The sequence below is a fragment of the Bufo bufo genome, chromosome 9 (genome assembly GCF_905171765.1).
Source record: "Bufo bufo chromosome 9, aBufBuf1.1, whole genome shotgun sequence".
Lineage (NCBI taxonomy): Eukaryota > Metazoa > Chordata > Amphibia > Anura > Bufonidae > Bufo > Bufo bufo.
In genome coordinates, this window is record NC_053397.1 from 2,146,362 (window position 1) to 2,164,650 (window position 18,289).

The 18,289-nt window shown below is 52.9% G+C and overlaps 1 protein-coding gene across 1 annotated transcript in view; it reads right to left on the reverse strand.

Moving 5' to 3' along the window:
• Positions 1 to 14,652, reverse strand: part of BSN (bassoon presynaptic cytomatrix protein) — a 196,166-nt gene extending 181,514 nt beyond the window's left edge. Inside the window, exon 1 of the mRNA XM_040408639.1 lies at positions 14,399 to 14,652. Coding sequence (XP_040264573.1) covers positions 14,399 to 14,559 — 161 coding nt within the window. The 5' untranslated portion in view covers positions 14,560 to 14,652. The remainder of the gene's footprint in view (positions 1 to 14,398) is intronic.
• Positions 14,653 to 18,289: the final 3,637 nt, after the last annotated feature.

Genomic DNA, 18,289 nt, shown 5'->3' on the forward strand with positions numbered 1-18,289 from the left:
AGCTTCACACCTCTCTACAGGACAGTGGATGTGTACAGCTTCACACCTCTCTACAGGACAGTGGATGTGCATAGCTTCACAGCTCTCTACAGGACAGTGGATGTGCATAGCTTCACACCTCTCTACAGGACCGTGGATGTGCATAGCTTCACACCTCTCTACAGGACCGTGGATGTGCATAGCTTCACACCTCTCTACAGGACCGTGGATGTGCATAGCTTCACACCTCTCTACAGGACAGTGGATGTGCATAGCTTCACACCTCTCTACAGGACAGTGGATGTGTATAGCTTCACAGCTCTCTACAGGACAGTGGATGTGCACAGCTTCACACCTCTCTACAGGACCGTGGATGTGCATAGCTTCACACCTCTCTACAGGACAGTGGGTGTGCACAGCTTCACACCTCTCTCCATGACAGTGGATGTGCATAGCTTCACACCTCTCTACAGGACCGTGGATGTGTACAGCTTCACACCTCTCTACAGGACCGTGGGTGTGCATAGCTTCACACCTCTCTACAGGACAGTGGATGTGCACAGCTTCACACCTCTCTACAGGACAGTGGATGTGCATAGCTTCACACCTCTCTACAGGACAGTGGATGTGTATAGCTTCACACCTCTCTACAGGACCGTGGATGTGCATAGCTTCACACCTCTCTACAGGACAGTGGGTGTGCACAGCTTCACACCTCTCTCCATGACAGTGGATGTGCATAGCTTCACACCTCTCTACAGGACAGTGGATGTGCATAGCTTCACACCTCTCTACAGGACAGTGGGTGTGCATAGCTTCACACCTCTCTACAGGACAGTGGATGTGCATAGCTTCACAGCTCTCTACAGGACAGTGGGTGTGCATAGCTTCACGCCTCTCTACAGGACAGTGGGTGTGCATAGCTTCACGCCTCTCTACAGGACCGTGGGTGTGTACAGCTTCACAGCTCTCTACAGGACAGTGGGTGTGCATAGCTTCACACCTCTCTACAGGACAGTGGATGTGTATAGCTTCACAGCTCTCTACAGGACCGTGGATGTGCACAGCTTCACACCTCTCTACAGGACAGTGGATGTGTATAGCTTCACAGCTCTCTACAGGACAGTGGATGTGCATAGCTTCACACCTCTCTACAGGACAGTGGATGTGCATAGCTTCACACCTCTCTACAGGACCGTGGATGTGCATAGCTTCACACCTCTCTACAGGACCGTGGATGTGCATAGCTTCACACCTCTCTACAGGACCGTGGATGTGCATAGCTTCACACCTCTCTCCATGACAGTGGATGTGCATAGCTTCACACCTCTCTCCAGGACAGTGGATGTGCATAGCTTCACACCTCTCTACAGGACAGTGGGTGTGCATAGCTTCACACCTCTCTACAGGACAGTGGATGTGCATAGCTTCACACCTCTCTCCATGACAGTGGATGTGCATAGCTTCACAGCTCTCTACAGGACAGTGGATGTGCATAGCTTCACACCTCTCTACAGGACAGTGGGTGTGCATAGCTTCACACCTCTCTACAGGACAGTGGATGTGCATAGCTTCACAGCTCTCTACAGGACAGTGGGTGTGCATAGCTTCACACCTCTCTACAGGACAGTGGGTGTGCATAGCTTCACGCCTCTCTACAGGACAGTGGGTGTGCATAGCTTCACGCCTCTCTACAGGACCGTGGGTGTGTACAGCTTCACAGCTCTCTACAGGACAGTGGGTGTGCATAGCTTCACACCTCTCTACAGGACAGTGGATGTGTATAGCTTCACAGCTCTCTACAGGACCGTGGATGTGCACAGCTTCACACCTCTCTACAGGACAGTGGATGTGTATAGCTTCACAGCTCTCTACAGGACAGTGGATGTGCATAGCTTCACACCTCTCTACAGGACAGTGGATGTGTACAGCTTCACACCTCTCTACAGGACAGTGGATGTGCATAGCTTCACACCTCTCTACAGGACCGTGGATGTGCATAGCTTCACACCTCTCTACAGGACAGTGGATGTGCATAGCTTCACACCTCTCTCCATGACAGTGGATGTGCATAGCTTCACACCTCTCTACAGGACAGTGGGTGTGCACAGCTTCACACCTCTCTACAGGACAGTGGATGTGTATAGCTTCACACCTCTCTACAGGACAGTGGATGTGCATAGCTTCACACCTCTCTACAGGACAGTGGGTGTGCACAGCTTCACACCTCTCTCCATGACAGTGGATGTGCATAGCTTCACACCTCTCTACAGGACCGTGGATGTGCATAGCTTCACACCTCTCTACAGGACCGTGGATGTGCATCTTTCCGCTTTGCCTAGGATAGTGGGAGCACATTCTCTCAGTGCCAACGAGGACAGAAGATGAGCATCATCTCAGCAACCTCCAGGAAAGAAGGAGAGCATCCTAAGCCTCTCCTATGTAAGTCACATCCACTGACCAGTGGCCCAGTTATACTTCGGTTCCTTCACCGCCCAGTCCCCATTACTGGAGCAGATGTAATTGGGACTCCAGCCCTGAAAGCTGACCCCCAGCCTGAGGACTCCACCTCCCTACCCCCTACTCTCCTGCCATCATTGTTCACATATTGCTGATGATGGCCTCGGGAGTGTAATCAGCTTTGAGGAGCAGCTTTGGCTGCTGATCACAGTCCTGTCGTACATGCGGATAATTCACAGCGGAGAGCGACCAGCAATGAAATCGGCTCTGCTATGCCTGACAGCCGCCATTAACAAGAGGCGGGCATGGAGCGCTCCTCTCACCCTCACAATGCAGATCCATCTCCCGGGGCCATCGCTGGACCCAAGAACCCTGGTCAGTCACCACCAGACAGGAGGCCGGAGAACTGCTCAATACACCTAATCTGAAGACGAGTGCACACATTGTAGCGACACCCCTGCAGCTCAGGGGGACACTGCTGCAGTGGCCCACCTACAGTCTGGGGTATCTGCATCTAGACCAGCTATAGGGATGATCAGAACAAGTCAATCCTCGATGGATCCCATGTGGATCCTGGATCAAGAGCCACTGTCAACTAGGATCACGTGCTTGCCTCATTGAGAATTGTGGCAGACCCTGGACAGGGAGCGCACCTCGCACCTCGCACCTCGCTCCTCGCCTCACGCTCTCCTCTTTGCTGACAACACAAAGGCGCCCGGTCTAGGCATGTCAATCTGTCCACACTGCACGAGGGTGGCTCGGTGCTGGACTGCTGGAGGAGGACACCGCTGTATGGGCAGAGACTGGGCAGATTTAAAGACAACACTTACCAAAATATTGCCGCAGTATCATGTGTGTCCAGTCATAATGGGAAAAGACATTTCAATAGGATACAAAAACATGGTGTGAACAGAGCTCTGCAATCACAACGACCTCCAGATACAGAAGACAAATGATCCTCAACCAGAGCAGAGGTGTCACCCACTTCTCCATGACATGGACCAGCTCCACTAGAAGACAACCCGACTACTCCTCCAACTCCTCCTCCCACCTGCAGAACCTGAGGAGCAGTCGGACACAGAAGGAGCTGACATGTGCAGAATCCCGCCAGCTGCACCAGCCATCAAATAAGCAAAGGGTTAACGGGACGATCATGTAACGCCAGTGCCGCCATCTCCTCTCTGCCCAGTCACATTCTGAGCCACGATTAACCTCCCGCACTCACATGTCCTGCTCATCACGCTGCGTCCTGACATGACCCTGTCCTGACACGGAGAGAGTGGAGGAAAAGCGTCACACACTGAGGACGCCAGAGTCCCCCGCGCTCCAGATCCTCCTCCACTGCCAGCTCCACCACTCACTCTAATCACTCCATCATCCACACCGCTCCTCCTGATTACTCCATCATCCACACCGCTCCTCCTGATTACTCCATCATCCACACCGCTCCTCCTGATTACTCCACCATTCACACCGCTCCTCCTAATTACTCCACCAGTCACCCCACTCCTCCTCATTACTCCATCATCCACACCGCTCCTCCTGATTACTCCATCATCCACACCGCTCCTCCTGATTACTCCATCATTCACACCGCTCCTCCTAATTACTCCACCAGTCACCCCACTCCTCCTCATTACTCCATCATCCACACCGCTCCTCCTGATTACTCCATCATCCACACCGCTCCTCCTGATTACTCCATCATCCACACCGCTCCTCCTAATTACTCCACCAGTCACCCCACTCCTCCTCATTACTCCACCATCCAACCCGCTCCTCCACTACCAGCTCCACCACTCACTCTAATTACTCCATCATCCACACCGCTCCTCCTGATTACTCCATCATCCACACCGCTCCTCCTGATTACTCCATCATTCACACCGCTCCTCCTAATTACTCCACCAGTCACCCCACTCCTCCTCATTACTCCATCATCCACACCGCTCCTCCTGATTACTCCATCATCCACACCGCTCCTCCTGATTACTCCATCATCCACACCGCTCCTCCTAATTACTCCACCAGTCACCCCACTCCTCCTCATTACTCCACCATCCAACCCGCTCCTCCACTACCAGCTCCACCACTCACTCTAATTACTCCATCATCCACACCGCTCCTCCTAATTACTCCACCAGTCACCCCACTCCTCCTCATTACTCCACCATCCAACCCGCTCCTCCACTGCCAGCTCCACCACTTACTCTAATTACTCCATCATCCACACCGCTCCTCCTAATTACTCCACCAGTCACCCCACTCCTCCTCATTACTCCACCATCCAACCCGCTCCTCCACTACCAGCTCCACCACTTACTCTAATTACTCCATCATCCACACCGCTCCTCCTAATTACTCCACCAGTCACCCCACTCCTCCTCATTACTCCACCATCCAACCCGCTCCTCCACTGCCAGCTCCACCACTTACTCTAATTACTCCATCATCCACACCGCTCCTCCTAATTACTCCACCAGTCACCCCACTCCTCCTCATTACTCCACCATCCAACCCGCTCCTCCACTACCAGCTCCACCACTTACTCTAATTACTCCATCATCCACACCGCTCCTCCTAATTACTCCATCATCCACACCGCTCCTCCTCATTACTCCACCATCCAACTCGCTCCTCCACTACCAGCTCCACCACTCACTCTAATTACTCCTTCATCCACACCGCTCCTCCTAATTACTCCACCAGTCACCCCACTCCTCCTCATTACTCCACCATCCAACCCGCTCCTCCACTGCCAGCTCCACCACTTACTCTAATTACTCCATCATCCACACCGCTCCTCCTAATTACTCCACCAGTCACCCCACTTCTCCTCATTATTCCACCATCCAACCCGCTCCACCACTCCGCTCCTCCTAATTACTCCACCTGCTCCTCCAAATTACTCCACCACCCACCCCGCAACTCCACTACTGGCTCCACCACTCACTCTAATTACTCCATCATCCACACCGCTCCTCCTAATTACTCCATCATCCACACCGCTGCTCCTAATTACTCCACCTGCTCCTCCAAATTACTCCACCACCCACCCCGCTCCTCCACTACTGGCTCCACCACTCACTCTAATTACTCCATTATATCTCCACTCTATTACTCCATTAATGACTATCTACCACGCTACTCCTACTTACTCCACCATCCATCCCGCTCCTCCATCACCAGCTCCACCACTTAATCTAATTACTTCACTATCCACCTTGCTCCTAATTACTCTACAATCCAACCCGCTCCTCCTAATTACTCCAATATCCATTCTGCTCCTCCTAGTTACTCCACCATCCACCCTGCTTCACCTTATTACACCACCATCCACCCCGCTCCTCCTAGTTACTCCACCATCCACCCCGCTCCTCCTAATTACTCCACCATCCACCCCGCTCCTCCTAGTTACTCCACCATCCACCCCGCTCCTTCTAATTACTCCACCATCCACCCCGCTCCTCCTAGTTACTCCACCATCCACCCCGCTCCTTCTAATTACTCCACCATCCACCCCGCTCCTCCTAGTTACTCCACCATCCACCCCGCTCCTCCTAGTTACTCCACCATCCACCCCGCTCCTCCTAGTTACTCCACCATCCACCCCGCTCCTCCTGATTACTCCACCATCCACCCCGCTCCTCCTGATTACTCCACCATCCACCCCGCTCCTCCTAGTTACTCCACCATCCACCCCGCACCTCCTAATTACTCCACCATCCACCCCGCTCCTCCTAGTTACTCCACCATCCACCCCGTACCTCCTAATTACTCCACCATCCACCCCGCTCCTCCGTCTCCCTGAGGCCTAACACAAAACAACAAAGAAATGCAGAAAAGTCAAAATACAAAGGGAAAGGTAACACTTAACTTCCAAGAAGCTATGGCAGCACCAGGAACTCAGCCGAGATCCACACACCAGCTATCCACAGGTCCAACGGAAGCTATACACCGCACAGCATTGTGGGAGAGACCACTATACATAGGGAAAGGTCAATGACCACAATAGCAACACTTGGAGGTTAGAGGTGAGGCCAGTACCAGAAACAACAGACGCCCATTGATCCACAAGGTAAACATGTCAAACCAAGCCACGTGTTGCCAGTCTCAAAGATCTCCAGCCACTCACTGTCACGGGGACGTCCGTAGGTCTCGGTACATCCGTGACACCCGCTCCTCTTAGTTACACCACCATCCAGGGCTGTGGAGTCGAGGAGTCTGAGGCAATTTTGGGTACCTGTAGTCGGAGTCGGCAAAAAATGAACCGACTCCGACTCCTACTAGATTTTAAATGGAATAAAAAAAAAGTTTAAATGTCCCAATTCACAAAAAGTTATAATTAATTACCGTATTTTTTCGCCCTATAAGACGCACCTGCCCATAAGACGCACCTAAGAAAAAAAATATTTTGAACCAAAAGGTGTGCTTTTGAACTAATGGTGGTCTGTGGATGGCACTGTTATGGGGGATCTGTGGATGGCACTGTTATGGGGGATCTGTGGATGGCACTATTATGGGGGATCTGTGGATGGCACTATTATGGGGGATCTGTGGATGGCACTGTTATGGGGGCATCTGTGGATGGTACTGTTATGGGGGCATCTGTGGATGACACTGTTATGGGGGCATCTGTGGATGACACTGTTATGGGGGCATCTGTGGATGGCACTGTTATGGGGGCATATGTGGGTGGCACTGTTATGGGGCATATGTGGGTGGCACTGTTATGGGGGATCATTGTGGGGGCATCTGTGGGTGGCACTGTTATGGGGGCATCTGTGGATGGCACTGTTATGGGGCATATGTGGATGGCACTGTTATGGAGCATATGTGGATGGCACTGTTATGGGGCATATGTGGATGGCACTGTTATGGGGCATCTGTGGGTGGCACTGTTATGGGGGCATCTGTGGGTGGCACTGTTATGGGGCATATGTGGGTGGCACTGTTATGGGGCATATGTGGGTGGCACTGTTATGGGGGATCATTGTGGGGGCATCTGTGGGTGGCACTGTTATGGGGGATCATTGTGGGGGCATCTGCGGATTACACATATACAGCATCTTATCTTATGTGTCATCCACAGATCCCGCCCATAACAGTGTCCCTGTGTAGTGAATGGGGGCCGGCATCTGTTTCTGTAATGGCAGCGGGGCCCGGTGCCTGCTTCATTCATACAGTGGGTGGCGCAGGCGCGTGACTTAGTGAGCTACGCTACGAGCGCCCGCCCGGCCTCCTGATGCCAATACGTTAGTAGTAAGTAGTACAGCGCTAGATTAAGATGATTGGAATACTTTAACAATACCCACAAGTTAGATATGATTACCGTATACTACAGTGAGCGGGGCCCGGTGTAGTAGAATACAGTGACTGCACCGGGCCCCGCTGCCATTACAGAACCAGATGCCGGCCCCCAGCCCCTCCTCCCTCTCAGCCTATTCACCGGACGGTCGCAGCATTCGCCCCCATAAGACGCACTGCTATTTTATCCCCCACTTTTGCGAAAAATACGGAACTTCTCTACTGTAAGAATAAAGGCCAATGCACGCAGTGCGTCACGTTACCGCAAAACGAACGCGCTAAGTGACCGTGAAGAAGCTTTTCATATGCTTCACTATATGGCACGCAACGCACAGGAGCGGCGATACTTCTACTTTCCATTGTGTTGTGTTCCGCTGTCAGTGACGGGAACGGACGGTCAATAGCTCCAGACTGAAGCTGGAAACCATCGGAGAAACTGCTGTCCTTCAGCTGAGGCCATAAAACCTGTGACCTCAGATTGTAGCTGAACCTTTACACTGTGGGATTCTACAATAACTGCCCCGTCCTGGACCCCCCCCCCCCCCCACTGCCCGGTCATCAGCAGAAGATCCGCACAACGGAGAAGGCAGCGGCGGCGGCGGTATTTTTGAACTGGTAAAGCTCCCGATGTTTGTCTCTGCTGCTGCTATTCAGTCACTTGATAAAAAACTAACAAACAAACAACTTTGTTTCCCGTTCAGTGCAGTAGACTGTCGGCTCCCGGTCAGTGCAGTAGACTGTCGGCTCCCGGTCAGTGCAGTAGACTGTCGGCTCCCGGTCAGTGCAGTAGACTGTCGGCTCCTGGTCAGTACAGTAGACTGTCGGCTCCCGGTCAGTGCAGTAGACTGTCGGCTCCCGGTCAGTACAGTAGACTGTCGGCTCCCGGTCAGTACAGTAGACTGTCGGCTCCCGGTCAGTACAGTAGACTGTCGGCTCCCGGTCAGTGCAGTAGACTGTCGGCTCCCGGTCAGTGCAGTAGACTGTCGGCTCCCGGTCAGTGCAGTAGACTGTCAGCTCCCGGTCAGTACAGTAGACTGTCGGCTCCCGGTCAGTGCAGTAGACTGTCGGCTCCCGGTCAGTGCAGTAGACTGTCGGCTCCCGGTCAGTGCAGTAGACTGTCGGCTCCCGGTCAGTGCAGTAGACTGTCGGCTCCTCGTCAGTACAGTAGACTGTCGGCTCCCGGTCAGTGCAGTAGACTGTCGGCTCCCGGTCAGTGCAGTAGACTGTCGGCTCCCGGTCAGTGCAGTAGACTGTCGGCTCCCGGTCAGTGCAGTAGACTGTCAGCTCCCGGTCAGTACAGTAGACTGTCGGCTCCCGGTCAGTGCAGTAGACTGTCGGCTCCCGGTCAGTGCAGTAGACTGTCGGCTCCCGGTCAGTGCAGTAGACTGTCGGCTCCCGGTCAGTGCAGTAGACTGTCGGCTCCTCGTCAGTACAGTAGACTGTCGGCTCCCGGTCAGTGCAGTAGACTGTCGGCTCCTCGTCAGTACAGTAGACTGTCGGCTCCCGGTCAGTGCAGTAGACTGTCGGCTCCCGGTCAGTGCAGTAGACTGTCGGCTCCCGGTCAGTGCAGTAGACTGTCGGCTCCTCGTCAGTACAGTAGACTGTCGGCTCCCGGTCAGTGCAGTAGACTGTCGGCTCCCGGTCAGTACAGTAGACTGTCGGCTCCCGGTCAGTGCAGTAGACTGTCGGCTCCCGGTCAGTGCAGTAGACTGTCGGCTCCCGGTCAGTGCAGTAGACTGTCGGCTCCTGGTCAGTACAGTAGACTGTCGGCTCCCGGTCAGTGCAGTAGACTGTCGGCTCCTGAGCTGTGATTATATATACACGGTGTACACGTATACACTGAGCCCTGTGATTATATATACACGGTGTACACGTATACACTGAGCCCTGTGATTATATATACACGGTGTACACGTATACACTGAGCTGTGATTATATATACACGGTGTACACGTATACACTGAGCTGTGATTATATATACACGGTGTACACGTATACACTGAGCCCTGTGATTATATATACACGGTGTACACGTATACACTGAGCCCTGTGATTATATATACACGGTGTACACGTATACACTGAGCCCTGTGATTATATATACACGGTGTACACGTATACACTGAGCCCTGTGATTATATATACACGGTGTACACGTATACACTGAGCCCTGTGATTATATATACACGGTGTACACGTATACACTGAGCCCTGTGATTATATATACACGGTGTACACGTATACACTGAGCCCTGTGATTATATATACACGGTGTACACGTCTACACTGAGCTGTGATTATATATACACGGTGTACACGTATACACTGAGCCCTGTGATTATATATACACGGTGTACACGTATACACTGAGCCCTGTGATTATATATACACGGTGTACACGTATACACTGAGCCCTGTGATTATATATACACGGTGTACACGTATACACTGAGCCCTGTGATTATATATACACGGTGTACACGTATACACTGAGCCCTGTGATTATATATACACGGTGTACACGTATACACTGAGCCCTGTGATTATATATACACGGTGTACACGTATACACTGAGCCCTGTGATTATATATACACGGTGTACACGTATACACTGAGCTGTGATTATATATACACGGTGTACACGTATACACTGAGCTGTGATTATATATACACGGTGTACACGTATACACTGAGCTGTGATTATATATACACGGTGTACACGTATACACTGAGCCCTGTGATTATATATACACGGTGTACACGTATACACTGAGCTGTGATTATATATACACGGTGTACACGTATACACTGAGCTGTGATTATATATACACGGTGTACACGTATACACTGAGCTGTGATTATATATACACGGTGTACACGTATACACTGAGCCCTGTGATTATATATACACGGTGTACACGTATACACTGAGCTGTGATTATATATACACGGTGTACACGTATACACTGAGCTGTGATTATATATACACGGTGTACACGTATACACTGAGCTGTGATTATATATACACGGTGTACACGTATACACTGAGCCCTGTGATTATATATACACGGTGTACACGTATACACTGAGCTGTGATTATATATACACGGTGTACACGTATACACTGAGCCCTGTGATTATATATACACGGTGTACACGTATACACTGAGCTGTGATTATATATACACGGTGTACACGTATACACTGAGCCCTGTGATTATATATACACGGTGTACACGTATACACTGAGCCCTGTGATTATATATACACGGTGTACACGTATACACTGAGCCCTGTGATTATATATACACGGTGTACACGTATACACTGAGCCCTGTGATTATATATACACGGTGTACACGTATACACTGAGCTGTGATTATATATACACGGTGTACACGTATACACTGAGCTGTGATTATATATACACGGTGTACACGTATACACTGAGCCCTGTGATTATATATACACGGTGTACACGTATACACTGAGCCCTGTGATTATATATACACGGTGTACACGTATACACTGAGCTGTGATTATATATACACGGTGTACACGTATACACTGAGCTGTGATTATATATACACGGTGTACACGTATACACTGAGCTGTGATTATATATACACGGTGTACACGTATACACTGAGCTGTGATTATATATACACGGTGTACACGTATACACTGAGCCCTGTGATTATATATACACGGTGTACACGTATACACTGAGCTGTGATTATATATACACGGTGTACACGTATACACTGAGCTGTGATTATATATACACGGTGTACACGTATACACTGAGCCCTGTGATTATATATACACGGTGTACACGTATACACTGAGCCCTGTGATTATATATACACGGTGTACACGTATACACTGAGCCCTGTGATTATATATACACGGTGTACACGTATACACTGAGCTGTGATTATATATACACGGTGTACACGTATACACTGAGCCCTGTGATTATATATACACGGTGTACACCTATACACTGAGCCCTGTGATTATATATACACGGTGTACACGTATACACTGAGCTGTGATTATATATACACGGTGTACACGTATACACTGAGCTGTGATTATATATACACGGTGTACACGTATACACTGAGCTGTGATTATATATACACGGTGTACACGTATACACTGAGCCCTGTGATTATATATACACGGTGTACACGTATACACTGAGCCCTGTGATTATATATACACGGTGTACACGTCTACACTGAGCTGTGATTATATATACACGGTGTACACGTATACACTGAGCTGTGATTATATATACACGGTGTACACGTATACACTGAGCTGTGATTATATATACACGGTGTACACGTATACACTGAGCCCTGTGATTATATATACACGGTGTACACGTATACACTGAGCCCTGTGATTATATATACACGGTGTACACGTATACACTGAGCTGTGATTATATATACACGGTGTACACGTATACACTGAGCCCTGTGATTATATATACACGGTGTACACGTATACACTGAGCTGTGATTATATATACACGGTGTACACGTATACACTGAGCTGTGATTATATATACACGGTGTACACGTATACACTGAGCCCTGTGATTATATATACACGGTGTACACGTATACACTGAGCCCTGTGATTATATATACACGGTGTACACGTATACACTGAGCTGTGATTATATATACACGGTGTACACGTATACACTGAGCCCTGTGATTATATATACACGGTGTACACGTATACACTGAGCCCTGTGATTATATATACACGGTGTACACGTATACACTGAGCCCTGTGATTATATATACACGGTGTACACGTATACACTGAGCCCTGTGATTATATATACACGGTGTACACGTATACACTGAGCTGTGATTATATATACACGGTGTACACGTATACACTGAGCCCTGTGATTATATATACACGGTGTACACGTATACACTGAGCTGTGATTATATATACACGGTGTACACGTATACACTGAGCTGTGATTATATATACACGGTGTACACGTATACACTGAGCCCTGTGATTATATATACACGGTGTACACGTATACACTGAGCCCTGTGATTATATATACACGGTGTACACGTATACACTGAGCTGTGATTATATATACACGGTGTACACGTATACACTGAGCCCTGTGATTATATATACACGGTGTACACGTATACACTGAGCCCTGTGATTATATATACACGGTGTACACGTATACACGGAGCTGTGATTATATATACACGGTGTACACGTCTACACTGAGCTGTGATTATATATACACGGTGTACACGTATACACTGAGCCCTGTGATTATATATACACGGTGTACACGTATACACTGAGCCCTGTGATTATATATACACGGTGTACACGTATACACTGAGCCCTGTGATTATATATACACGGTGTACACGTATACACGGAGCTGTGATTATATATACACGGTGTACACGTCTACACTGAGCTGTGATTATATATACACGGTGTACACGTATACACTGAGCCCTGTGATTATATATACACGGTGTACACGTATACACTGAGCCCTGTGATTATATATACACGGTGTACACGTATACACTGAGCTGTGATTATATATACACGGTGTACACGTATACACTGAGCTGTGATTATATATACACGGTGTACACGTATACACTGAGCCCTGTGATTATATATACACGGTGTACACGTATACACTGAGCTGTGATTATATATACACGGTGTACACGTATACACTGAGCCCTGTGATTATATATACACGGTGTACACGTATACACTGAGTGATGTCACAGGGACAGTCATGTCACAGCTCTGGGGCCCCTGATACACAGCGACAGTCATGTCACAGCTCTGGGGCCCCCCATGTCACAGCTCCAGGGCCCCTCATACACAGGGACAGTCATGTCACAGCTCTGGGGCCCCTCATGTTACAGCTCTGGGGCCCCTCATACACAGGGACAGTGATGTCACAGCTCTGGGGCCCCTCATACAGAAGGACAGTCATGTCACAGCTCTGGGGCCCCTCATACAGGACAGTCATGTCACAGATCTGGGGCCCCTCATACACAGGGACCCCTCATGTCACAGCTCTGGGGCCCCTCATACACAGGGACAGTGATGTCACAGATATGGGGCCCCTCATACACAGGGACAGTGATGTCACAGCTCTGGGGCCCCTCATACACAGGGACAGTCATGTCACAGCTCTGGGGCCCCTCATGTCACAGCTCCGGGGCCCCTCATACACAGGGACAGTCATGTCACAGCTCTGGGGCCCCTCATGTCACAGATATGGGGCCCCTCATACACAGGGGCAGTGATGTCACAGATCTGGGGCCCCTCATACACAGGGGCAGTCATGTCACAGCTCCGGGGCCCCTCATGTCACAGCTCTGGGGCCCCTCATACACAGGGACAGTCATGTCACAGCTCTGGGGCCCCTCATGTCACAGCTCTGGGGCCCCTCATGTCACAGCTCTGGGGCCCCTCATGTCACAGATCTGGGGCCCCTCATACTAAGGGACAGTCATGTCACAGCTCCGGGGCCCCTCATACACAAGGACAGTCATGTCAGAGCTCCGGGGCCCCTCATGTCACAGCTCCGGGGCCCCTCCTCACCTGACGTCTCCCAGCCGGGTTCCGGAGGCTGCGGCGCTGCTGCTGGGCCCGGGGAGCTGTCCTCCTCGGCTTGGTGCTGAAGCTGCGGCCGCGGGGCTGGGGAGAGGCTGCCCGGCTCCCCCTCCGCCCTCCCCGGCCTCCAGGCTGGCCTCATTCCCCATGCCGCGCTCTACGTGCGGGGAGACGGACGACGGGAACCGGAGAGAAGGAGCAGCGGAGGACGGAGCGTCACTGCCCGGAACGGTCCTCCGCCATCCCGGCCCTGCGCGTCCACGAGCGGTCACGTGTCTGCGGCGGGAGCGCGCCTCCCCCTCACTGAGGAGTGAGGAGGCGGGAGAGCCGGAGGAGAGGGGCCCCAGGATAGAGGGAAACGGATAAATGGGCCCTGAGAATGAGACAGAGAGGGGCCACCAGATAGAGGGAGCCTGAGAAAGGTCCCAGAGATAGGGGACACAATGGAGGGCAAAATAGAGAGAGACAGAGAAAGGGCTCCGATAGAGAGGGCCCGGATATGAAGAGAGGGACAGGATAAATAGACATGGGCCCCGGAGACGGAGAGTAAAAGAAACTCTGGAAAAGAGAGAGGGGGTCCGGGATAGAGGGGCCGCGGGATAGAGAGGGGGCCCAGGATAGAGGGGCCACGGGATAGAGAGGGGGTCCGGGATAGAGGGGCCGCGGGATAGAGAGGGGGCCCGGGATAGAGGGGCCGCGGGATAGAGAGGGGGCCCAGGATAGAGGGGCCGCGAGATAGACAGGGGACCCAGGATAGAGGGGCCGCGGGATAGAGAGGGGACCCAGGATAGAGAGGCCGTGGGATAGAGAGGGGGCCCGGGATAGAGGGAAACGGATAAATGGGCCCTGAGAATGAGACAGAGAGGGGCCACCAGATAGAGGGAGCCTGAGAAAGGTCCCAGAGATAGGGGACACAATGGAGGGCAAAATAGAGAGAGACAGAGAAAGGGCTCCGATAGAGAGGGCCCGGATATGAAGAGAGGGACAGGATAAATAGACATGGGCCCCGGAGACGGAGAGTAAAAGAAACTCTGGAAAAGAGAGAGGGGGTCCGGGATAGAGGGGCCGCGGGATAGAGAGGGGGCCTAGGATAGAGGGGCCACGGGATAGAGAGGGGGTCTGGGATAGAGGGGCCACGGGATAGAGAGGGGGCCCGGGATAGAGGGGCCACGGGATAGAGAGGGGGTCCGGGATAGAGGGGCCGCGGGATAGAGAGGGGGCCCGGGATAGAGGGGCCGCGGGATAGAGAGGGGGCCCAGGATAGAGGGGCCGCGAGATAGACAGGGGACCCAGGATAGAGGGGCCGCGGGATAGAGAAGGGACCCAGGATAGAGGGGCCGCGGGATAGAGAGGGGGCCCGGGATAGCGGGGCCGCGAGATATAGAGGGGGCCACGGGATGGATAGAGGGGCCGCGGGATAGAGAAGGGGCCCGGGATAGAGAGGGGGCCTGGGATAGAGGGGCCGTGGGATAGGGAGGGGGCCCGGGATAGAGAGGGGGCCCAGGATAGAGGGGCCGCAGGATAGAGAGGGGGCCCGGGATAGAGGGGCCGCGGGATAGACAGGGGACCCAGGATAGAGGGGCCGCGGGATAGAGAGGGGGCCCGGGATAGCGGGGCCACGAGATAGAGAGGGGGTCCAGGATAGAGGGGGCCCGGGATAGAGGGGCCGCGGGATAGAGAGGGGGCCCAGGATAGAGGGGCCGCGGGATAGAGAGGGGGCCCAAGATAGAGGGGCTGCGGGATAGAGAGGGGGCCCTGAAAAGGAGAACCAGAAAGAGAGGCTTCTAGATGGAGAGGGGGGCCCGTGATAGAGAGAACCAGAAAGAGAGGCTACAAAATAGAAAGGGGGCCCTGAAAGGGAGAACCAGAAAGAGAGTCTCCAAGATGGAGAGGGGGCCCGGGATAGAGAGGGAGAACCAGAAAGAGAGTCTCCAAGATGGAGAGGGGGCCCGGGATAGAGAGGGAGAAGCAGAAAGAGAGTCTCCAAGATGGAGAGGGGGCCCGGGATAGAGAGGGAACCCTGAAAGGGAGAAGCAGAAACAGAGGCTCCAAGATGGAGAGGGGGGCCCAGACTAGAGAGGGGACCCGGGATAGAGAGGGAGAACCAGAAAGAGAGTCTTCAAGATGGAGAGGGGGCCTGGGATAGAGAGGGAGAACCAGAAAGAGAGTCTCCAAGATGGAGAGGGGGCCCGGGATAGAGAGGGAGAACCAGAAAGAGAGTCTCAAAGATGGAGAGGGGGCCCAGGATAGAGAGTGAACCCTGAAAGGGAGAAGCAGAAACAGAGTCTCCAAGATAAAAAGAAAGTGGGCCCGGAGGATACACATTTATAGAAAATAGTAAGGGTATTAAGATAAAGGGGCCCCCAAGTATTTGTGACAGAAGAGGGGGTAGAGAGAGTGTGAGGTCTCCCATAACAGGAATGTGGGGCTCCTAGTGTGATAAATAATGCCCCTCAGTGTCAAAGAGGGGATTAGTAGTGGGGCGGGGCTGTGACAACCTCTCAGACAGGTGTGAGTTGTGTGCTGCGGAGGGGTCATGGCTACAGACCAAGGAGGAGGAGAGGGGAGCTGGGCTGATGCCTCCAGGCGAGCCCTGGGTCTGGAGCCGGGCTGATGCCTCCAGGCGAGCCCTGGGTCTGGAGCCGGGCTGATGCCTCCAGGCGAGCCCCATGTCTGGAGCTGGGCTGATGCCTCCAGGCGAGCCCCGGGTCTGGAGCCGGGCTGATGCCTCCAGGCGAGCCCCATGTCTGGAGCTGGGCTGATGCCTCCAGGTGACCCCCAGGGTCTGGAGCTGGGCTGATGCCTCCAGGTGACCCCCAGGGTCTGGAGCTGGGCTGATGCCTCCAGGCGAGCCCTGGGTCTGGAGCCGGGCTGATGCCCCCAGGCGAGCCCTGGGTCTGGAGCCGGGCTGATGCCTCCAGGCGAGCCCTGGGTCTGGAGCCGGGCTGATGCCTCCAGGCGAGCCCCATGTCTGGAGCTGGGCTGATGCCTCCAGGCGAGCCCTGGGTCTGGAGCTGGGCTGATGCCTCCAGGTGACCCCCAGGGTCTGGAGCTGGGCTGATGCCTCCAGGCGAGCCCCGGGTCTGGAGCTGGGCTGATGCCTCCAGGCGAGCCCCGGGTCTGGAGCTGGGCTGATGCCTCCAGGCGAGCCCCGGGTCTGGAGCTGGGCTGATGCCTCCAGACGAGCCCCGTGTCTGGAGCGGGGCTGATGCCTCCAGACGAGCCCCGTGTCTGGAGCTGGGCTGATGCCTCCAGGCGAGCCCCGGGTCTGGAGCTGGGCTGATGCCTCCAGGCGAGCCCCGGGTCTGGAGCTGGGCTGATGCCTCCAGGCGAGCCCCGGGTCTGGAGCTGGGCTGATGCCTCCAGGCGAGCCCCGGGTCTGGAGCTGGGCTGATGCCTCCAGGCGAGCCCCGGGTCTGGAGCTGGGCCTACGTCATGACACTGAGGAAGGTTGTTTCTGTAAGTCTGGTGATAGAGAGGGGAGCACAGATTAGAGAGGGGGGCCCGGGATAGAGAGGGAACTCTGAAAGAGAGAACCAGAAAGAGAGGCTCCAAGATGGAGAGGGGGCCCTGAAAGGGAGAAGCAGAAAGAGAGGCTCCAAGATGGAGAGGGAGGCCTGGGATAGAGAGGGGGCCCGGTATAGAGAGGGAACCCTGAAAGAGAGAGAGACGGACTCTGCAAAGAGAGAGAGAGACGGACTCTGCAAAGAGAGAGAGAGACAGACTCTGCAGAGAGAGAGAGACGGGTTCTGCAGAGAGAGAGAGAGACGGACTCTGCAGAGAGAGAGATATGGACTCTGCAGAGAGAGAGAGACGGACTCTGCAAAGAGAGAGAGAGACGGACTCTGCAAAGAGAGAGAGAGACGGACTCTGCAAAGA